The following is a 24151-nucleotide window of genomic DNA, read 5'->3' on the forward strand; positions in this document are numbered from 1 at the left end:
TCAAGCTGAGACTTTGAGTCCCTGAGTGTTGGAATCAACTTCTTCTAAACAACTATTAATGATATTTTGACCTCTCCCATGAATCTCAAATGTTGTTAATGACATACAGAATGGTGGATCTTTTCCAGAAGTTTTAAATTTACTTTGTCTAGATCCATCAGAAGAATTCCTATCTATGTCATCCATAGCCTTATTACTTCTTAAATAATAAGATGTCAAAGTTAAAATTACTCTTGATCCATGGGCTGCAGAATGGGTTTTGTGTTAATAGGCATGAAAACAACATTAATCTCCTTGTACATCTCCATTAGAGCTCTTGGGTGACCAGGTGCATTATAAATGAGCAGTAATATTTTGAAAGGAATCTTTTTTTTCCTGAGCAGTAGGTCTGAACAGTGGACTTAAAATATTCTGTACATCTATGCTGTAAGTAGATGTGCTGTCATCCACACTTAGTTGTTCCATTTATAGAGTACAGGCAAAATAGATTTAGCATAACTCTTTAGGGCCCTAGGAGTTTCAGAATGATAAATGAGTATTGGCCTCAAATTCAAGTCACTAGCTGCATTAGCCCCTAACAAGAGTTAACCTGTCCTGTGAAGCTTTGAAGCTATGAAAGTCCTAGATGGCCTTTTCTTTCTATACAAAGCTGTCTTATCTACATGGAAAATCTGTTGTTTTGTGTGGCCACCTGCTTCAATTACTTTAGCTAGATATTCTGAAAAACTTGCCACAGCCTCTATATCAGCACTTGCTCCTTCACCTTGTATTTTGATGTTATGGAGATGGCTTCTTTTCTTAAATCTCATGAACCAACCTCTGCTTGCTTCACATTTTTCTGCTACAGCTTCATCACCTCTCTCAGCCTTCACAGAATTGAAAAGAGTTAGGGCCTTGCTCTGGATTAGGCTTTGGCTTAAGGGAATGTTGAGGCTGGTTTTATCTTTTATTCAGGCCACTAAAACTTTTCCCATATCAGCATGAGGCTGTTTCATTTTCTTATCATTTGTGTTTTCATTGGAGTAGCACTTTTAATTCCCTTCTATAACTTTTCCTTTGCATTCAGAACTTAGCTAACTTTGGCACAAGAGGCCTAGCTTTTGGCTTATCTCAGCTTTCGACTTATCTCAGCTTTCGACATAGCTTCCTCACTAAATTCCTTCGAGTTTTCAATTTAAAGTGAGACATGTGCCACCCTTCCTTTTACTTGAACACTGAATAGTCTATTGTAGGGTTATTAATTGGCCTAATTTCAATATTGTTTTGTTTCAAAGAATAGGGAGGCCTGAAGAGAGGAAGAGAGACAGGCGCCACTGGTGAAGCTGTCAAAACACACACAATATTTATTAAGTTTAGCATCTTCTATGAGCAGAGCTCGTGGTGCTCCCAAAAAAACTACAATAGTAACATCAAAGATAACTAATCATAGATCACCATAACAGATGAACAGCAAGTGAACACATGCTGCTTGAAAAATGATGCTGACAGACTTGCTTGAGTCAAGGTTGCCAAAAAACTTCAATTTATAGAAAAACATATTATCTGCAAAGTACAATAAAGGCAAGCAAAATAAAAGGAGGCAGGGATTTGCTTATGCAAACAGCTTCGTTTCTGTGATAAAGGAATATTCTAAGTAAAATATGGACTACCCTGGACTGTCTAATACAACTACAACCGATGTTCACTTGGGCAGGAACTTATAGTTCAAGTGCTTCTGTGGTAACGCAACCCAAAAGGCCTCCACAGCAGAAAAGCTGCTATTAAGTATTCACTAAGTAAGTACTGAGTCCCCAGTGTTTCCTGAGGGTTATTTCACAGGCTCTTGACCCTGAAGCCTCTCAGAGTTATTCCAACGTTAAGCTCACTTCTACGAGAAAGAGGTGAGAGGAAAAAAGACCAATAGTGGAAGGCCAGCTTCAGCGCAACACATGTATTTAATAGTTTCTCTCATCTTTAAATAGCTATTCACATTTCCCTTTAAAGTCTGTTTTTGAGGGAGAGAAGATTTATTCGTACCTACTTAGTGGCTGCTTTATAGCAGTAAAATAGATGCTTTTGCAGAATTCTTTTCTGCTTTTTTTTTTTTGTGAGACGGAGTCTCATTCTATCACCCACTGGAGGGATCTCGGCTTACTCAATCTCTGCCTCGCGGGTTCAAGTGATTCTCCTGCTTCAGCCTCCCGAGCAGCTGGGACTACAGGCGCGCACCACAACGCCCAGCTAATTTTTGTATTTTTAGTAGAGACAGGGTTTCGCTATCTCGGCCAGGCTGTTCTCGAACTCCTTGTTTCGCTATCTTGGCCAAGCTGTTCTCGAACTCCTCACCTCAGGAAATCCGCCCGCCTCAGCCCCCCAAAGTGGCGGGATTACAGGCATGAGCCACCGCTCCTGGCCCCTGCCTTTTTATTAAAGCTACAAATCACACACACCTTTCGCTTCAAGGGGAGGCCCGCCCCCTACTTCGGGCATCCTGTGTTCTCTAATGGCGTGGGGCAGGGCTATCGCGAGACTCCACCGTATCCTCAGCAAGTTTTTAACAGTGTGGACTTGCGCAGAAGAGACTCATGAAGCCAGTGCAGGAGAAAGGGGGCGGGGTGCTCTGACGAGCGCGTTCGCCTTGACCCCACGCTACAGAGCGCGCCCGGCAACTAGGCGCTGTGGTTTCTGGGTCTCCCGGGGAACCCCTACACGTTCCCGCACAAAGCGCTCGTGCCCAACTCAAGTCGATGTTCGGTGGGTGGCGAATGCGTGCCCGTGATCTGCTGGGTCTGTAGAGGAGCGCAGGCCTGGTGCAAAGAGACTCAAGAGGCCCGGAGAACCAGCTTGGGTAGGCGCTTGGGTGATGGAAGGTCAGGGGTCAGAGGTCGGGAGGGAGGGAGGTGGTCTCTGGCCTCCGGGACCGGGGAGGGAGGACGCTGGTTGTCCTGGAGCCCGGGAAGCTCAAGGGCTGAGAGGGAGCCTCTGCGCGAGTCTTCCCCATCCCTTCCCGATACCGGACTAGCGAACCCCGGACCACCACGTCACTCCGGGGATAAAGTGGGGTCGTGGGAAAGGAGGCTGTGCTTCTCATGCATTGGGGCCTGCGGTGTTTATCTCAAGCGTCCAACACCCTAGGATCCGGGAGTCCGTCGTCACGCTCCTCGGCCTCGCGGTCGCTTGTTTGCTCGGCCTGCTTTGAGCGATCCGGCGCTGACAGCCCCGCTCTGACTCCGGGAGCCGCTTGTGGGTCTTTCGGAAGATAACTGAGTGGGTATCACCGTGCGCCGCAGATCTGCCCCCGGAGGCTGGAACTGGGCCGCCGCCTCTCTTCTTGGTGCGCGGCATTGTGTTAGTAAAAGGGGAGGCAGAGGCTTCTCAGTCCGACTCAAAGTTCTCCGTTACCTTTGGAGCCAGATTAATTACATTCGAATTCAGAACCACTCTTTCACATTGTACAGTTTGACTGGTAGTTGCTAGGTTTATGAACGAAGATAGGGTGTTATTTGATGATTAATGGTCACTGTATAATATAGTATTATTAAATAATGACCAGGAAGCTTGTACCCTTTTTCCAAGTGGTTTGACATGAGCACGAGGTAGAAATCCGAGATGTTTGATGCCTTCCAACTTGTACTTAAGGAACTTGGGGCTTTTTCTGAACAAAATGAGATAATTTTAAAGTTATTACTGTTACTTTAAATTATTCCAGTGGGCATTAGTAGGAATGATGAAACTCTTGAATAGAAACGATCTATGATATCTCTACTGTCACCAAAAAGACTATTTAGTTTATGATTAGTAAACATGCTGGAGACAGAGCAGTCCTGAGCAGTATTGTAATGATTATGTCTGTGCTCGATAACCTGCACTTTCTAGAGCTTTGACGGACCAGTTAACCAGTAAGCTGGCAATTGAGAATAAAATAGTTTACTTTTGAGAGATGCTCTTGTATATCCTCTTTGTCCACCCGAAAGGAGCTGGACTTACAGAATTATTAAAACAAAGCTTTTATTATTAAGAGTTTAGGCTAGTAAGATTTAGGGGAAACAATTTGCTGGTGAAAAAGCTTCTTATGAGGGCATTTTTCAAGTTTATGTAACTAACATATTTTAGCATTCAGTAGATGAAAATACTCTCACCTTGCTGGAATTATTTCCACAGAAAAGGAAAAGATTATGTTAACCCTGGGTCGTTAAGAGCTTCCTAGTACTTAGTAAATGGGCTTCGTTTTCATAAGACAACATTTTGGACAGGAATATGGCAAGTATGTAATCCTTTTTGCCCTTAATAGCCTAAACCCAGATCTACCATGGATTTGTTGTAATTCAGGATTTGTATGTATCTTTTAAGAGGAAATAATATTTTGGAGGGAAAAAATGTGAATTTAAGTTGTGTTATTCATTTGTTGGATTGTCTTAGTAATGTAACATTATATGTTTATTTTTCTAGCATTCCATCCTTGTTTTCTGTTAAAGATACAGTTCAGGCAGTTTTCCCTGCCTCGTTCTAGTATTTCATTCGTATTTCATTTTTCTCAGAAATACTAAAGAATAGTTTCATATTACCTATAGTCTTCTAGAATGTGGACGAGAGAGACTTCTCCAAAAAGAAATATGAGTAAAGTACAGTTAGGTCCTCAAAAGGGGGGAATATATCCACGGAATTAGAGATCTTTGTTTCACCCTTTTTGTATGTCTTTACTTCCTAGCACTGACCTGGCATTGGGAGTACAACACTGAATGGGATACTACTGCCCATCTTTCAAAGTGAACACCCTAGCAGTTGAGATCGAGGAGAGAGAGGCCCTTAACTCAGCTTCTGTAGTCATGGAAGCCTTTCCAGGGAAGATTGGGATGGAGACAGGCACAAAAGCAATTCAAGCAAAAGGCTTTTATATTTAAATACAAGACAGTAAAAGTGCGGTCCGTATAGAAAACTTCACATAATTACGTTTTACCCAAACACCACTAATTAAGGAGGAGGAAGAAGTAGTTGTGACTGATAAGGTATGAATAAAACCAGAAGAATATGGGATGTGGTTAGATACAGAATTTCACCAGTACTTGACTTATTAGTTGCCAAACTGCATTTTAGTCGTAAGTATATTTGACCACATACTATTTTCTTTGGTTCAAGAAGTTAACCCTGAATAGAGATTTCCTTAAGTAACGACTCAGTCAAAACCAGGAGGTTTTTGTTTGTTTGGTTGATTTTTGATCATGAATGTTTACTCAGTTAAGAGCTGGACAAAGGGAGAGCATTGCTAGAAATTCTGGTGTTGACTTTTCTGCAGTTTATCATTGTCACTGATAAGTACCTTGAGGCACTAATATTGGAAGAATCAGGTTGAAAGAATACATCTGAAGGAATGAAAATTATAATGGTGTACATAATTTAAAAGATACTAAATAGGTTTTACCAGAGAACAGAATAAATAGTTGAAGTAATGTTTTCTGGTTTGATAATATGTCTGTTACAAAATTATTGTAGGAAACATGGCACATATTACTTCTCACATTCCACTGGCTAGGACTGGCCACAGGACCAAACCAAGCTGGGCAGCCATTTCTCAACTACTCTATACTTTGAGTGGAAATAAGTGGATTTTAGTAGGCAGCTGGTTATCCATAACAAGGTTTTTTGAACTTGGCTGCACCCTGGAATTTTTTAGGGATTCTAAAAAATAAAGGGAGTAGTGCCTGGGCCCTTCTCCAAGACATTCTGACTTAGTTGGCTAGGCATCAGGATTTTTTTAAGTTCCCCTGGTGATTCTAATGTGCAGTCAAGTTTGAGAAGCACTAATCTGTGGTCCCCCATCCTGCGACATTAAAGTTTGGTTATTGTGAAATGTAGTTTAGAGCAGGGGTCCCCACCTCTCAGGCCATGGACCGGTGCCAGTCCGTGGCTTGTTAGAACCGGGCTGCACTGCAGGAGGTGAGTTGCGGGCAAGCAAGCATTACCACCTGAGCTGTGCCTCCTGTCAGATCAACAGTCAGTAGATTATCATAAGAGCATAAACCCTATTGTGAACTGCATATGCACAGGATCTAGGTTGTGCACTTCTTATTAAAATCTAATGCCTGATGATCTAAGGTGCAACAGTTTCATCCTTATACCACCCCCTCCTCACCCCACCCCTCTCCTCCGGTCCATGGAAAAAGTGTCTTCCATGAAACCGGTTTATGGTACCAAAAAGGTTGGGAACTGCTGGTTTAGAGTGTTCTCAGGATGATGATAAATAGCAACTACCATTTATGGAATACAGGCCAAATTTCTAGTACTGTGCTGTTGTACTTAAATTATTTCTAACCACAATCCTGCTCTCATCCCCATTTTAGAGATGAGAAAATTGGCACAGAAGACTGGATAACTACTCCAGTGCCACACAGTTAGTAAATGCCAAAGCTGGAATTAGAATGAATATAAGACTTCAAAGCATCGCATTCTCACCTTTAAGCTACATTGCTTTGCTAACGTGAGACTCTGCTAGACAGTTGCTTTTTGGGTTTTCAGAGTTAATGATTCCACAATAACCATGTTATTAATATTATTATGGTTAGTGTGATACATTGTGTAACTGACCCAATTCCCTTCCTACACTCCCTCTACCCTTCCACCCCCCATATCCATGCTCTTTGCCATGTGCAGTTTCACCTAGTAAAGAAGTGTGGTATATTTCTTCACTACTTGACATTGGGTCCATGGATATGTCTTGCTTTGTTCTGTGGCACCTTAGTGGTTTTTAAGCACTTTGAAAACTACTTGTGTGATTGGATTTGCAGTAATACACCTCAACCATTGCCATAAAGAACATTCCTGAGTTACTTTGCTGATCCAAGGAGAGGGGATAAGAACTACATTAAGCAGAGCCAAACTGCTTTTCCAGACAGCTAGCCTAGATTAGCCTCCTTCAGCTAATGTGCAGATCTATGAGAATAAATGATTGCTGTATCAAGGTATTGAGCTTTGAGGTAGTGTGTTATACAGCATGTTTTGTGGCAGTAGTTAACTGATAAGATAGTATAGCATAACTTTTTAAAGTTCCTGCAGAGTGACCCACTTTCAGCATTCCAGCTTATGCTTTGAGAAAAACTGGACAAACATAAGAGCTTTCTATATTATTCCACCAAGGAATTTAAGAGCTTTCTATATTATTCCATCAAGATAAGAGAGGATAAGATGCTTTAAAAGTAGTTAACCATAGCCAAGGATTGATTTTAATCCATCACGTGCACATTCATAAGTGAAGCACTGGCTAAGGGAATAGAATTCTCATGATTGACTTAAACAAGCACTGTCTGATACATAGACTTTTTGCAATTATGTGAATGCTTTATATTTGTGCTGTCCAGTACAGTAGCCACTAGTCATATAGGGCTATTGAGCACTTGAAGTGGGGCTAGTGAGACTGAAGAGCTGAGTTTATAACATTTAATTTTATTTACAGTCATACATCACTTAATGATGGGGCTATGTTTTGAGGAATGCATCACAAGCAAGTTTGTTGTGTAAACATCTTAGAGTATACTTACACAAACCTAGGTGGTACTGCCGGCCTACTACACACCTAGGCTCTATGGTACAGCCTACTGCTCCTAGGCTACAAATCAGTACAGTATATTTGGTACTGGATACTGTAGGCAGTTGTCACACAGTAGTATTTGTATATTTAAACATATTTAAATATAGAAAATGTACAATAAAGATGTGGTATAAAAGAGAAAAAATAGTACACCTTTGTGGGGTACTTAGCATGCATGCAGCTTATAACACTGAAGGTTGCTCTGGGTTAGTCAGGGAGTGAATGTGAAGGCCTGGGACATTACTGTACTCTTCTGTAGACTTTGTAAACACTGCACACTTATGCTACACAAAATTTATTAAAAAATAAAGTAATGCGGCCGGGCATGGTGGCTCACGCCTGTAGTCCCAGCACTTTGGGAGGCCGAGGCGGGCAGATCATGAGGTCAGGAAATCGAGACTATCCTGGCTAACACAGTGAAACCCCATCTCTACTAACAATACAAAAAAAAAATTAGCTGGGCATAGCGGTGGGCGCCTGTAGTCCCAGCTACTCAGGAGGCTGAGGCAGGAGAATGGCATGAACCCAGGAGGCAGAGCTTGCAGTGAGCAGAGATCATGCCACTGCACTCCAGCTGGGCAACAGAGTGAGACTCTGTCTCAAAAAATAAGTAAATAAATAAATAAATAAATAAATAAATAAATAAATAAATGCATTGTGATGTTACAGTGGCTATGATGTCACTAGTCCATAGGAATTTTTCAGCTCCCTTATGGAACCACTGTAATATTTGGTCCTTCATTGACCAAAATGTCGTTATACAATGCATAACTGTATTGAAAGTTAAGTAGTCACATGCAGCCAATAACTACCTTATTGGATTTGCTTTGGCCAATAGTAGATAGAAACTACTTCCTTGGAGGTGCCAAGGAAACCACTTCCTTTGAATCATAGGGCCACCTTGTTCCTAAATAAAGGTTCAGTCATCAGGGAAGGAGGATAGACCTTAGGCAGGTAAATAATGTCTCTTTAGTTTCTTTTATGGTTATTGGTCTATTCATATTTTCCTTCTTGGGCCAGTTTTGTTCATTTGTATTTTGTTAGCAAAATTTTATCACTTTATCATTTATCATTTTATCTAGATTTTTCGTATTTATTGAATAAAGTTATACTTAATATTAAAATTTCTAAATCTCATGCATCTTTTTGTTTTTGCTCTTTAAATCAACTTTATGATATAATTTATATATAAGAAAATTCAATTTATAGTATATAATTTGATGAGTTTTCACAGATGTATACTCTGCAATCATGTGTTGAACATTTGTGTCACCCCAAAGCCTGCCTTCCTGCTCCTTTGCTGTCAGTCACCTCTTTCTACTTCCTTGCCCCTGGTAACCACTCATCTGCTTTCTGCAATTAGGTTTTTGCCATTTCTAGAATTTCATGTAAATGGAATCATATAGTATATAGTCTTTCACATCTGGCTTCCTTCAGTTTAGCATAATGCTCTAATAGTTCATTCAGGTTATTTTACAGAAGTCTCTTTTTATCACAGAATAGTATTCCATTATGTGAATATGCCACAATTTGTCCATTCACCAGTTGATGGACATTTGGGTTTTCTTCCAGTTTGGGGCTTTTAATAGTAAAGCTGTTAACATTCAAGTTTAAATTTTTGTGGATTTATGTTTTGATTTCTCTTGGATAAATACCTAAGAGAGGGATTACTAGGCTGCATAGTAAGTTATATTCAATTTTATTAGAAACTGATAAACTTTTCCAAAGTGACTGTGCTGTGTTCAAATGTTGGAGAGTTCAGTTCTGTTTGAGCCATACTCTCAGTGTTTTAAATTTTTGACTATTTTAGTGTATGAATAGTGGAATCTCATTGTGATTTGTGGGTTGAATTTGCATTGCTTTAATGACTGATGCTGGTGAAAATATTTTCATGTGCTTATTTTACACTTATAGGTCATCTTTGGTGAAATGTCTGTTCAAAATTTTTGACTATTTTTTAAATGTTTGTCTTACTGTTGATTTGTGAGAGTTCTTTATATATTCTGCAAACATATCCTTCATCAGATACTTGATTTGCTAATATTTTCTCCCATCTATGACTTGCTGTCATATTTTGATGACAATATCTTTTGAAGAACCAAAATATTTAATTTTGATGAAACTTAGTTTATCATTTTCTTACATAGTCTATGGTTTTTGTTTCCTGCTTAAAAATTTTTGTGCCTTTTTTTGGGCTAATCCAATGTCATTTAGGTTTTCTCCTGTTTTCTTTGAGAAGTTTTAGTTTTAGCTTTTATAGTTTATTATCTATTTTTAGTTAATTCTTACATTTTATGAGGTAAAGCTTCATTTTATTGCATATTGGTATCCATTTACTAAAAGGATACCTTTCCCATTGACTGCCTTTGAACTTCTTTCAAAAATCAATTGACCATCCATGTGTGGGTCCACTACAGGACATTTTATGGTGTTCCCTTGATCTATATGTTAGTCTTTACACCACTACTGCGCCATTTTTATTTCTTTTGACATACGTCTTGGAATCAGTGTAAATCATTCAACTTTATTTTTCTTTTCTAAAATTATATTGACTTTCCTGTATTGTAGGCACTTTAGTATAAATTTTAACATCAGGTTGTCAGTTTCTACAGAAGAAACCTGTTGGAAGTTTGAACGGGATTGCTTTTCTATAGGTCAATACTAAGAAATTGACATCTGAACATTTTGAGTCTTCTAGTCCATGAACATAGTACACTGTATAGATCTGTGATTATACTGTTATACTATTTTCTAAATTTTTATGTATGCTTGAAAAATTTCAGAATGAAAATATAGTAAGTTATCTTTTAGAGAAATTTAAAAATCAAGAAAAAAGTTTACTATATTTATACACATATTTTTCGTTTTTGCTTTTTATTTCCTTGTGTGTGGATCCAGATTTCCATCTGATGTCGTATTTCTTCTACCCAAGCGCTTCTTACATTACTTAGATTGTAGGTATACAGGTGATAAGTCCTTTTGGCTTTTGTTGATCTTTTTTTCACCTTCATTTTTGAAAGATATTTTGCTGGGTTTAGAGCTGTAGGGTGGGAGCAGTGTCTAAACCAGAGAAATAGGGCAAATCTGGAGATAAGTCCTCACTTTTCAGTAATTTAATTATGGCATACCTTATTGTGATTGTTCATTATGTTTGCCCTGATTGGGTTTCGTTGAGCTTCTTGGTTTTCTGGGTTGATGGTTTTTATAGAATTTGGAAAATTTTCATGCATGATTTTTTCAAAAAGTTTTTTGTATCCTTTCCATTCTTTGCTGCTGAGATTCCAGTTTTATGCATGTTTGACTCCTTAACATTGTCCAGTAGGTTTCTGATGTTCTATTTATTGTTTTTTCAGTCTTTGTTTATCTCTACTTCATTTTTGACAGTTTCTGTTGTTACTGTTGTTTCCATTGTTTAAACTTATTCTGCTCCTTTTTTTCTTTGCCATTTCTAATCTGCTGGTAATCTCATGCAATGTGTTTTTCGTTTCAGATGTTGTGTTTCCATCTGCATAAATTCTATAGGAGTCACTTGTATATCTATCATTTTTCTTTGTCATATTCATGTTTTCCTCTACCTTCTTGAACATACTGAGAATATTTACAGTAGCTATTTGAATGTTTGTTTCTGCTAATGATATCATCTGTGTCATTTCTGGGGCTTTTTGATTTTTTTCTTGTAATGGGTCTTATTTTTCTGTTTTATTTTCATGTTTTTTGCATGCCTGATAATTTTAGATTTGATGCCAGACATTTGTGTTAGATTTTGTTTCACTCTTTTAAGTGTTGTTGGGCTTTGTTCTGAGGGGCAGTTAAATTACTTGGGATTAATTGAGAGATTTACCTGTCTATTATATTGCTTATTAAATGTATTTCTACAATTTATTTTATTTTATACAACAAATTGCCTTTACTAAACTTATCTACTAAAGACTAGCAAAACCATTAGGATTTATTTGATAAATGAGATTATGGTTAATATGTTCATTCCTTAGTCATAATGACCTGGTAAAAGATTACTCATTGCCTTATATCTCACTGAAGATTTCATATTATATTTATGGGCCTTGAATTTATGCTGAATTTCTCATCTGGTAACCCTTAAATACTAAATCATCTCTTGGTATACCTCCTGTTGTTTCATTTGTCCTCTAGAGTTCACAGTTACCAGCCAAGAAAACTTGAAAATGAGCAGCCGACGGAAACGTGCTCCTCCAGTGAGGGTAGATGAGGAAAAGAGGCAGCAGCTTCATTGGAATATGCATGAGGACAGAAGGAATGAACCTATCATCATAAGTGATGATGACGAGCAGCCCTGCCCAGGTTCAGATACCTCTTCTGCTCATTGCATCATTCTAAGTGATAGTCTAAAGGAAGAAGTGGCTCACAGAGATAAGAAGAGATGTTCAAAAGTGGTGAACTTCTCAAAACCAGTTGAAAAAGAAGAGACTGTTGGTATTTTTTCCCCTTTGTCTGTAAAGTTGAATATTGTGATTTCTCCCTATCACTTTGATAATTCCTGGAAAGCATTTCTAGGAGAATTAACTCTTCAGCTTCTTCCTGCACAGAGTTTAATTGAAAATTTTTCCGAAAGGAGTATTACGTTGATGAGTTCAGAGTCAAGCAATCAGTTCCTGATTTATGTTCATTCAAAAGGTGAAGATGTAGAGAAACAAAAAAAAGAACCAATGAGTATTTGTGGCAAGGGTATTCTAGTGGAGTCATCCTTCAGTGGTGAAATGTTAGAAGATTTGGGGTGGCTACAAAAGAAGAGAAGAATAAAACTCTATCAGAAACCAGAAGGAAATCACATTATCAAGGTACTCAGTTTTTTGTGGTGTCTTTTTTGAGGCTCTTCTGCATTGGCAGTCCACTTTTAAATTAACTTGTGAGAGAAGTCTGAAAAGCCAGCAATAAGCCTTTCATTGTTAAGTTTCAAAGTACACTTTAAGCTTTTAATAACTATTCAAAGTATGTTACAACTAACCATTTTCAGGCTACACTTTTTCAAGATCTTCCATCTCTACTTTCAGTGACTTGTTTTGGTCCTCATCATCAGTTCCTCTTACTGCAGCAGTCATTTAACCATTACTCTGTTTGCTATTTTGCCTTTTCAAATGCTTCGATTTTGTCATTGGAATTGTATGATATGAATGCAAATGAAATTCTACCCATTACTGCCTACAGAATTAAGTATAATCTTTCTAATCTGGCACACAAATTCCTCCCTTGAGACTTACCCTTTATTACTCTGCTTTTTATTTTGTCCCAGAAACTCCAAATTGATTTATTTCCTCCATATACCACACTGACTTTCTGCGTCTTTGCTTTTGCTCTTATAGTTCCTTATGCTTGAGTTGTTCCCTTTCCCTTCCCTGGTTATTCTTTAATATTTAGTATAGCATTTAATTCACCCAGGGAGATCGTTTCTTAAATCTATTGGTAGTATTATGTGCCCTCTCCTCAGAATCTCTGGTAGATTTTTTTTTTTTTTTGGCCTTGGCGGCTTGTCACATACTTAACATTTTAGATCATTCCCCTTTGCTAAACTATGAAGCCTTTCATCTTTACAGCCTAGTAAAGTACCTGGTACCTAAATTTTCAGTAGATGAATGAATAAATTTGTAATTTCAGTCTCTGTCATTCATTGGCCAAATAACTTTATGTGACTCATTTAAATGCTCTAATTTCAGTTTCTTTATGAAATGTAAATAATACCCATTCTTCTTACAGCATAGAATTGTGTTTAAAATCAGGCCGGATAATGTAAGAAAGTATACTTTGTAAACTGTGAAGGAAGTTAATATGCTTTTATGCTAAACTTGAAAATTTAAAACGTTAATTTCATGTTGTTTAACTGAAAACTGTCTCATATATTTCTTGCATCAATAACCTTAGTTATAGTTTTAGAATTTGTCAGAAGGAAAGGGGAACATTTAGAATTATTAAATTGCAATTAATTTTTCCCTGTACAGTCAAACTATGTAACCAAACATTCCCTCTCTTTACTGATTTTGCCAAAATTGTGGCTCAGTGATAACAAGTATGTAACAATTTATGACTCACATATCTGTGTTCTATCTACGTTCCCTACAAACCAAGTCTTAATCTTTTCTGTTTTTCCTGATCCTGAATTTTACAAATATTTAAACATTTATTGCTGCTGTAGTAAGACATCGCCAAGCAAGCCAAGGCAGAATACTAACAGTAATGAAATACACTCTTTGTCATTCATTTCTGTGTAAGGCTGGTGGATTCCTGTTTTGTAGTGAAAGAATAAGAGATTCTCAGTGATATAGGGACTCAGGTACAACATAGTCAACATGAGGTAAAGGGAACTAACATTTATTGAGTGTCTACCATTAGAAACTTTTATAGTTATATTATTTAAGCTAAACTTGTCTCCATTTTGTAAATGAGAACACTTGGGTCAAAATCAATAGGTTATTTTTCTCAAATTCATTTAGCTTCTAAATATCAATGCCAGTATTCAAAATCAAGTCTTTCAACTGTAAAACTTCATACTACATTGCTTCACTAGGGTCAAAATATTAACATTAATCAAGGTCTGTTTTTTTACACGTTTTAGTGTTTGATTCAGTAATAAGGATGCCCAAACCTAACTGTGTAGAAGATTCCTAGCATGTATGTCATAATCTGGGGAAATCGGCATTTTTAACAAACTTGACTGATTGATTCATCAGTTTTGGGAATCATTGCGTTGGTAGATAGAACTAGGTGTTCTTATCACATTCTCCCAGGTTCGATTTCAGTTAGGGAAGTACTTTTTGCCAGCAACTCGAATTGTATATTGTAGGCACTTACATTTGTAATTTGTTAGTGAAAATGAAACACGTGGGGGAAATTTGGTAGGTATGTATTTATTGTTTGTGGCACAAATGCTATGAATACCTTTAAAAGTAGTGATGCTAATTTTTTCTTGCTTATGTCCTCATAAAGAATGGTATATTTCAAATGAAACTACTTTTATTTTGATTAATTATTTGTAGGTTGGAATTTATCTTTTGGAAGCTGGCCTAGCAAAACTAGACTTCTTGAGTGATGCAAATTCAAGAATGAAAAAGTTCAATCAGCTCATGAAGAAAGTAATGGAAAAGTTACACAATTCTATTATTCCAGGTAATATTTACAGTAAACTTAAAAATTGCTATTACTTAGGAGTTGCGAGTTTTTTCCTCTAACCCCTGGACATAACAATCAGAAAAACAGCTAATAAAGCCATAATAAAAATTAAATGATTATATGGCAAATTATACTTATTTGAAAAGCACCTACTAATATAATTTGCTTCTTTGGTTAACTCTGTGCTTACCTTATATTAAATATTAAAGAAATATTTGCAAAGTCAATATGCAAGTCAAAAGGCAGAGTCTAAAGGGATCTGAACTGGTTGGGATTTTTGTATTATTCCTGTGCTTTTATTTTATCATGGCCAGAAATTCTTGGCTGGCATTTATCCCACCTCTCCTTTGCAGTCTGACAAATAATTTCAAAAGCCTGGTTCCCATAAAGACCAGATAACTTTGCTCTGTTTCTTGGCAAGACGTTGCATCTTTGGTCAGGACTGCAGATTCAGAGTTGCCTGCCATTGGTCACCTTGGGAGAGTGTGGATGGCTTGGTGCAGCTCATCAACACTACTGGAAAAACAGCCCAAATTCTCCAAGTTCTGCTCATGGTGGGTCAGCATTATTTCAGGTGCAAATTATAGAACATTGTCATACTGGAGTATTTGAAAATCAGTTTCTAACTTCGATTGTTATTTCTCTAGTGCATTCTTTGCAATGCTTTATAATATCAGTAATAGTAAATCATTTTGCAAGTTAGATACTTTGAATGAGGAAATCTCTGGTTTCGGGATTAGAAGGAATGAATTTAAGTACATCTAGAATTTTTAAAGTTACGGCCTTTTAAAAATATTACAATTTGTACATTTTAAAGCCTGGTATCTAAGGAAAACTTCAAATTTAGCTGTTAATCTTAGATTATATAATTATAGTAAAAGTCTAAAACAACCAAGCATACAGCTATACATTAATTGTGAAGTTTTGGAATTTTACATGGCATATTTATTGGAAAAAAATAAGTCGTGAATTTTTTGCTGTGATCTTTTAGTTTTAGAAGTTATGAGATATGTCCTATAAAAGTATATAGGCCTCTTTCAAAGCAATTCAGAAATAAATGATATACTTTTTCACCTTGAAAGAATTATGTTCTTAATAAAGAACCATTAGCTGAAAGGAGTTTGTAAATATGTTCAAGGTTTTTATTACTTGTTTCATGTAAGTATTACTTATTACATGTTTCAAGTAAGTATAAATACTTACTTATTACATGTTTCAAGTAAGTATAAATACTTACTTATTACATGTTTCAAGTAAGTATAAATCTTCTTCCACAGAACAGTTGTGCCCACCAAGTGAAATTTGTGTTTTTACAAATTTGAATTAATAACATAATCATTTGTCTTGCAGTTGGCTGCTACTGCTACCAAATGCCTATCCTCTTCTAGCGTAAGAAATAAAATGAGAACCCGTTTCTTATTGGGCATAGAACAGTTATGTCTCCATATGGATTTTGTATGTTAAAATTACAAAAGTAAAATAAGTTGTTCCTATATAAACTTCAAACAGTATTCACATTGAGTTCCTCAAATGTTTATAAAACATCCACAATAGACAATACACGTGTCAGCTACGTGTCAGCTTCTCTGAGGGGCTACAAAAATGAAAAACTTTGCCTTTGTCTCACTGGGGAAAGGACCAATGGACATAAATGATTGCAGTTCCAGATCGATTACAATGTAATAATACTGTATCCACAGAGGAGAACATAATTCCAGCCAGGGAAAACAAAAGAAAATGCCATGGAAAAAATAGCAGTTAAACTTTCTTGAAGAATGGATGAGTAGATTTTTGATTAATGAAGAATTAAAGATAGGGCCTTTCAGTGACAAAACACACTGAGCAAGGCCCCAGAGTTGGGCAAGTTCATTGTATGCTCTTAGAATAAGAATTGCTTATAGTTAGAAAAGGTGTATCAGTTTTTGAGTACATTTGTTATGTGATGTACAGATGTGTTGGAAGAGGATGAAGATGATCCGGAGAGTGAGCCAGAGGGACAAGACATTGACGAGCTGTATCACTTTGTGAAACAAACACATCAGCAAGAAACACGGTCCATCCAAGTGGATGTCCAGCATCCCGCATTGATCCCTGTGTTGAGACCCTACCAAAGAGAGGCTGTCAATTGGATGCTACAACAAGAGTGTTTCAGAAGCAGTCCTGCTACTGGTAAGAATAAGATGTTTAAAGAAAGTCCAATTGATTAGAGAGATTACATCAGAGACAATTAGGGCAGGATGAAATTGATCATTAAAATAAACATCCTGAAAATGTAAGATAGAATGGGTGCCATAAACAAAATTATTTTCTAAGAAATTCTTTAAAACTGAAATCTAGAAAAATGAATTTGTGAGTTTCTTCATTCATAAAAGTTTGTACTGGTTTTTCTTGCCAAAAGGAAATCAAAGCCCGCCTCAATTGGAATTTTTAAAAACCAAGGAATTTTTTTTACATTCCTTTCAAGCAAAGAATTGCTCTTTAGAATCTGGTCCAGTGGGAATCTTACTGACCATCTGCAAGAAACTCACAATGTAATGGTGAATGTTAGTGACAGAAAGCAAATTTACAAAAGTAGGAGACTTACGTGTAACTAATTTTCCTAGATTTTGCATTTTTTTCTTTACAATAATAAAAGTCATCTCGAGTATTTTTATGAAAGTAGTAGTTGTACAGGAGGCATTCATGCCACTTCTTTATTGCTGTCTTTTTTTCAATAACTTTGTGGGGTAAAAGTGGTTTTGGTTACATCGTGAATTGCATAGTGGTGAAGTCTGGGCTTTTAGTGTACCCATCACCTGAATAGTGTATGTTGTACCCACTATGTAATTTTGCATCCCTCACTTCCCTTCTGAGTCTCCAGTATCCATTATACTATTCTGTATGCCCCCGTGTACTTATAGCTTAGCTCACACTTGTAAGTAAGAACATGTGGTATTTGTTTTTCTGTTCCAGAGTTACTTCACTTGGGATAATGGCCTCCATTTTCATCCAAGTTGCTTCAAAAGACACTATTTCATTCTTTTTTATGGCTGTATAGTATTCCATGGTTTCCATGGTGTGTATACAGACCTGCCCCCCTCCACACACATTTTCTTTATCTACTCATTGATTGATGGGCACTTAAGTTGATTCCATATCTTTGCAATTGTGAATTTGTGCTGCAATAAATACGTAAGCATGGGTGACTTTTTGATATAATGACTTGTTTCCCTTTGGGTAGATACCCAGTAGTGTTCTGGAGTGAGTGGTAGATCTACTTTTAGTTCTTTGAGAAATCTCCATACTGTTTTCCATAGAGATTGTACTAATTTGCATTCCCATCAGTAGTGTAAAAGCATTCCCTTTTTACTGCCTTCGTGCCAACATCTATAGTTCTTTGAATTTTTAATGGCCATTTTATTCTAGAATATAAAAATTTTAAATATCTATTAATCTCTAAAGAAGCCAACTAAAAATTAGTTGCTGTTTCATTGGTGGGTAGAGACATGCTACTTATTTGGCAGTTGGTTTAAACAAGTTAAAATATTAAGGGGAAGGCTAGTGGAAGATTCTGGTAGAAACAAACTCAGCACTTCTGAGTTATGGTTTTAGATATTTTTTTCCCAGTTAAGTAAGCCTTTCTTCCCACTCTCAGACCCGTAGAAGAGGTCAGGTCTGATTCGGGTAAATGTATTTAGCCAACTAGCATATGTCTATTGAGTTATTCAAAGACTTCATATAATTTATTGCAAGATTTATTAAAAATAGGCTCATTTATCAGATAGGAGCTGGTTATATGTATTAGTTTTCCTGTTAATTCTCTGAAATCTGCTACACTTTGCTTATCTGTCCTATTATTTGCTGATATGGATTTGTGCCTAAAACAAAGGGAGCTAAAGAGTAATATCAGAAGAAAGGAAATAGAGGGACCTTTAGCTTTTTACTCATGTGTTAAGTATGTGGCTTTTCCAGAATGAGATTTCACAAGAATATGGGTATCACTATGCCAGAGTAGACTCACTGTTAACCTATTCTTTTTTTAATGTGATTATCTGACTGAAGGGAAAACAAAAATTTGTTATTACGATTGTATTTTTCTTTAGAAAGTGCCCTGCACTTCTTATGGCGAGAGATTGTTACATCTGAGGGTCCAAAACTCTACTATAATCCATATACAGGCTGGTAAGGCAAAATTTTACGTATATGCTTGATTTAAAAAATAAACATAATGAAAAACTGTCTGAGATTGTTAGTATATCTGTAACTTTGACTCTACCTCATGAAGGAATCAAAGGTGAAGTCTTATTAGACATATCTATGGATAGGATAGATTTAGAAATAATAGCGCTTGTCATTTTTCAGTAAATGAATATGGAATAATAGACATAAGGTGCTTGGTTATCAAGATTTAAAGAGATTATTCAAAGTAAAAATGTTATCTTGTTTATTATGGGTCCAGTTTTATTTTTTCTTAGTAGTCATTAAACATCATGAATGAATCAGTAGTTATTGTTCTTTGTATTTTTTTTATTATTCATACATTCATAAAGGTCATAGAAAGAAGGCAGACATGTTCTCTTTTAACTACCACTCATTTCTGCAGAGTTACTTGTCAGCTCAGGCAGTTTTTTTGGTTATCACAATTCTTATGTTCATAATCTAAGGTTTGAATTGTTTCACCCTAAAATGTAGTTTCAGTAAACTTAGATTTTATGCATTGCTTTAGTTCTCTTTAGGAAAAGTAATTAGGAACATTGTAATTTGTATTCACTTTCCTATGTTGTGATTTATCTTATTTTTTTCCTTAGCATCATTCGTGAGTACCCAAATTCTGGGCCTCAGTTGCTTGGTGGAATTTTAGCGGATGAGATGGGTCTTGGAAAGACAGTGGAGGTTTTGGCTCTGATTCTGACACATACTCGACAAGATGTCAAGCAAGATGCTCTCACTCTTCCTGAGGTAGGAGGGGTATAGTAGGGCTTGCAAAAGCAGGGGACATATGTTCTCGAAAAGCATCATATGTTGAACATTTGCTTGGCACTTAAGTCAACACTTTCTGTTCACTCTGTGGGTAATGATTTATATTAGTGGTTAGTTAACTTCAAGTGGGCAGAGAGAATGGGGTGTTTGTGACCCAGAAGGTTTATTTTTTAAGTAATGATGGCCAACTAGGAAGAGAATTTGCAATAACTTACTAAACTTCCTTCTAGGTGGCAGAGAAACTCCTTTACAAAAGTACTGTTGACTCCTCAAATGTTTTGTCACTAATAAAGTCTCCATATTACTACTAAATATTTTTAAGAGCTATTTAAAAATGTTATACAAATCTCATATATATGAATCTTAGAACCAAATAATTAGAACTTTGTTAAAGAACAAGTAGCTTAGTAAATAGATTGCTAAATGAAACAAACTTCAAGTCCTTGTCCCAAAATACATAATTGTGTTTAAAAATATAAATTTTAGAGTTTACAGAAACAAAGTCCACTAAGGCAAATATAGTATATAGCTCATATTTTCTAGTAATGAAATCTGAAATCAGCCTTTACATTAAATCTTGCTGAAATGAAGTCAGTAGTTAAAGGTATAATTATAATTAATTACCTCTAGGACCCACCAGTCTCACAGCTTTAGCATTATGTTATCTTTCAGTAGGGTCAAGTTTGCAGAATTAGCCTTTCAGATTTGAGTAGAAAATTTAAAAAAAAAGTTTTCTTTGTAGACAAATGACTTGGAATATATTGACTTAACTATCAGTAACTTCTTTCTGAGATTTACTACTCATTACTATTTTAATTCCAAGTTATTTTCATATTATTATAAATTCAATGGGTTAATTTTATATTTAAATATACCTTTAAAAGTTAATTTCAGAGGTTCCACCATAACATTTAGGTAATTTAAGATAATATGCACAATTTTTTAAGTGATAGCTAGCTGTAAACTCAGAAATAAAACTGTATATGTATCTACAGCTGTTTGGCCCTTTCTCTTGCAATTTTTTTACAACTGTTTTGCATTTCCATAAAGAAGGAAAGTTAATTTCAATAAGCAATTCAGAATACTAAAAGCAAAACACCGTGTAACTACTGACTGTTGTTTGTATCAGGGAAAAGTGGTGAATTATTTTATTCCGTCACATTATTTTGGAGGAAAACTGAAAGAGACAGAAATCCAGAATATCGAATTTGAACCAAAAGAAAAAGTTCAATGCCCTCGTAAGTATGACATCTCTTAAAGGAAATACCTTCTTACAGTGATCTTTGCTAAAGTTCTTGCAATCCTTAGAGATATCTTGTAATTGTTATAATTTTTTTTACAGTTATATATGCTTTTCATAAATGAATTCAATTACAAGTCATAATATCTTAACAAAAGTAAAGATGTATTCTTTTGTTTGACTTGGCTCAGGTAGTTCTTGCTCAGTCTGTTATATTTAAATCTCTTTAGCTTACAGTTTAAACCAGGCTTTATTTACCTTTTAGGAAATGAAGGTTTCGCATACTAATGGTAGCGTATACTTAAATAATTGTGAGAGTTTTCTTTTATAATTTTGAATGATTGTTGTTTTATAATATTAACAATTCAATATGAGTAATTCTTCCTTCGATTATTTGTATTACAGTAATTTGTTTCTTAATATGCTGAGATACATTTTTATTACATATGTTTTCAAAATGGCACTCTGCTGTAATAAATCTTGGATTTATTTTTTTAACTCAGTCCTCATGCAGATTAAGATTAACCAAGTTTTACTTTCTTTTCATTTTAATTATTTTGACTGAGTTAGCATATCCTTTTACATTTAGCTACACGTGTGATGATCCTGACAGCTGTGAAAGAAATGAATGGAAAAAAAGGAGTGTCCATCCTTTCCATCTATAAGTATGTCAGTTCTATATATAGATACGATGTTCAACGGAACAGGAGTCTTTTGAAAAGGATGCTGAAATGTTTAATTTTTGAAGGTCTCGTGAAACAGATCAAAGGCCATGGTTTTTCTGGGACTTTTACATTGGGAAAGAAGTACAAGGAAGAGGATATATGTGATAAAACAAAAAAGCAGGTAACAGAGCTTAAGTTCAGCTCTATATTAAGTACACGTATGTGATACCTTACCGAGTACATTGACAGATCTCACCTTGACACTGAAACTCTTACAATCTGAAGATAAAAAACAAAATAGGAAAAGTACTTATATCTTTAACTTCTACTTTCTACTTTGTGGATATAAACTCCATGAGAGTAACTTTACTTTGGCTATCATTAAACCCAGAGAATAATGCTTGGCACATAACAAATACTCAGATATTTATTGAGTGAATTAAAAAATTAGTTGCCTAAGCATGTTATAGAGTATAAAGTATCTTCTGTATTATTTATTTTTTTTATTTTTTTAAGAGACAAGGCATCTATTGCCCTGGCTAGAATGCGGTGGTCATAGCCAGCTGCAGCCTTGAACTCCTTTGCCAAGCTGTCATCTTGCCTTAGCTTCCCAAGTAGTTATGAGTACAGGCTTATGTCACCATGCCTGGTTAATTTTTCTTGTTTTTTTGTAGAGATGGGGTTCTCACTATGTTGCCCAGGCAGGTCTGGAACTTCTAAATTCTCATTTTCTTTATATTATTATCTTATACAATTTCTGCATTTTGTTAGAAAACTGCTTCTGTTGGGCCAGTAATTTCAATTTGCTTTTAGGAAAATAGTTATAATATTTGCAATCATAAATAAAGACTAATGACAACAAGTCAAAATGTGGAGCTACCAGCTTGGCCACCAAGAAAAAGACAAAAAATTTATTTCCTGGAGTAGGGAGTCTATTATCTTTGGGTAGCATTGAAGACAGCAGTGAACTGTGCTTTTGGTAATCCTGCTACCACCAGAACTAGATTTCCCTCAGTTAATGCCGTTGATTACATGTTGTGTCTTAACTCCCCTGTTCGACCTCAGCCCTGATATCCTTTGGAGGAAGCTGTCCCTATTACCTACCTGCCTATCATACTCCCACTATGTTGTACAACCCTCTTAGGTATTCCCATAGCATCATTTTACTTTTTACTGTTCTCACTTTTCCAGTAGACCCCTTTGAGACCAGGGGCCAAATACTGTTCATATTTGTGTCCCTAGCATCTAACACAACTACTGGCACAGAACTGGCATTTAATAAGTAATTGTAAGAGAGGACATATGTAGAAAAGGGAAGGAAAGAAGGAATCAATTTGCTAATTGCAGTAACCAGTTGATTATCTTTTACTTTCTTTAAATGCTATATTTTAGTACTTGGTATTTTTGTAGTTGCCCTAATTTGTATATTTATGTACTCGAAAAGTACTAGTCTTGTATTGATTTAGGCAGACTAAATCATAGTAGGTTAATAACAAAATATCAGTAGCTTCCTTTATCTTTCTGATTTTTCATCTTTCCAAATCTTACACTTGTAGAACCTTCCTTTTGTTTTGAGATAAAGTGAGGGTCCTTACAGAGGGCAGATTGGAAGCCACTTATCAGGAGTGATTCTCCTCAGGGAAAAGGGTAGCAAAGACTGGCTGCTACATAATTATATGAAGTACTTACATAAAGTCAGGAATTTAATTTCAGAAATGCAGCTATGTTGAAATCAATTAATTAAATATTTTTTTCATAGGCAGTAGGGAGTCCAAGGAAAATTCAGAAAGAAACTAGAAAATCAGGGAACAAGGACACAGATTCTGAATACTTGCCATCAAACACCTCTGATGATGATGATGATCCTTACTATTATTATTATAAGTCCAGGAGAAATCGTAGTAAATTGAGGAAAAAGCTTGTTCCATCCACAAAAAAAGGAAAAAGTCAACCATTTATCAATCCCAATTCACAAGGTCACTGTCCAGCTACTAGCAACTCTGGAATAACTGATGTTGCTATGTCTAAAAGTACATGTATCTCTGAATTCAACCAAGAACATGAAACAGAGGACTGTGCCGAATCTCTAAATCCTGCTGATAGTGATGTACCACCTTCTAATACCATGAGTCCCTTTAACACCTCTGATTACCGCTTTGAGTGCATATGTGGTGAACTTGATCAGATGGATCGTAAGCCTCGTGTTCAATGCCTGAAGTGTCACCTGTGGCAACATGCAAAGTGCGTGAATTACGATGAGAAAAATCTGAAGATCAAGCCTTTTTACTGCCCCCACTGCCTTGTAGCAATGGAGCCAGTGTCAACAAGAGCAACTCTGATCATCTCTCCAAGTTCCATCTGTCACCAGTGGGTGGATGAGATCAATAGGCATGTGAGGTCGTCATCTCTTCGAGTCTTGGTAAGGCCACTTGGACTAAAGAGGGAGAGGAAAATGTAAAGTTTTGCTTCTTCATGATAGTTTCCTAATCTTTGTTTCTTTGTTGTTTATCCTTAAAACTAACTGAATGACTTAATAGTAATGTTAAATCAAAGCTTAAAGAAAAAAACTGAGACTAAGAACTAGAG

At 36.3% G+C, this 24151-nt stretch overlaps 1 protein-coding gene across 6 annotated transcripts in view; it reads left to right on the forward strand.

Annotated features, from left to right (window-relative positions):
* The first annotated feature begins 2584 nt into the window (after positions 1–2584).
* Positions 2585–24151, forward strand: part of LOC116463123 (E3 ubiquitin-protein ligase SHPRH) — an 85711-nt gene continuing 64144 nt past the window's right edge. For 5 of the 6 annotated variants that reach the window (XR_004246576.2, XR_004246575.2, XM_058434464.1 and 2 more), the window contains exons 1-9: positions 2585–2827; positions 11714–12378; positions 14569–14698; positions 16652–16870; positions 18784–18862; positions 19489–19639; positions 20790–20898; positions 21490–21746; positions 23325–23984. Coding sequence is in view for 4 of the 6 variants with exons in the window: in XM_058434464.1 (XP_058290447.1) it covers positions 11746–12378; positions 14569–14698; positions 16652–16870; positions 18784–18862; positions 19489–19639; positions 20790–20898; positions 21490–21746; positions 23325–23984 (2238 nt within the window). In the remaining 2 variants the exon portion in view is untranslated. Of the gene's footprint in view, positions 2828–2911; positions 3247–11713; positions 12379–14568; positions 14699–16651; positions 16871–18783; positions 18863–19488; positions 19640–20789; positions 20899–21489; positions 21747–23324; positions 23985–24151 lie in introns of those variants that run through there. The other variant, XM_032146085.2, reaches the window with a different exon arrangement.

The sequence above is a fragment of the Hylobates moloch genome, unplaced genomic scaffold, assembly GCF_009828535.3.
Source record: "Hylobates moloch isolate HMO894 unplaced genomic scaffold, HMol_V3 SCAFFOLD_26, whole genome shotgun sequence".
NCBI classification, from domain to species: domain Eukaryota; kingdom Metazoa; phylum Chordata; class Mammalia; order Primates; family Hylobatidae; genus Hylobates; species Hylobates moloch.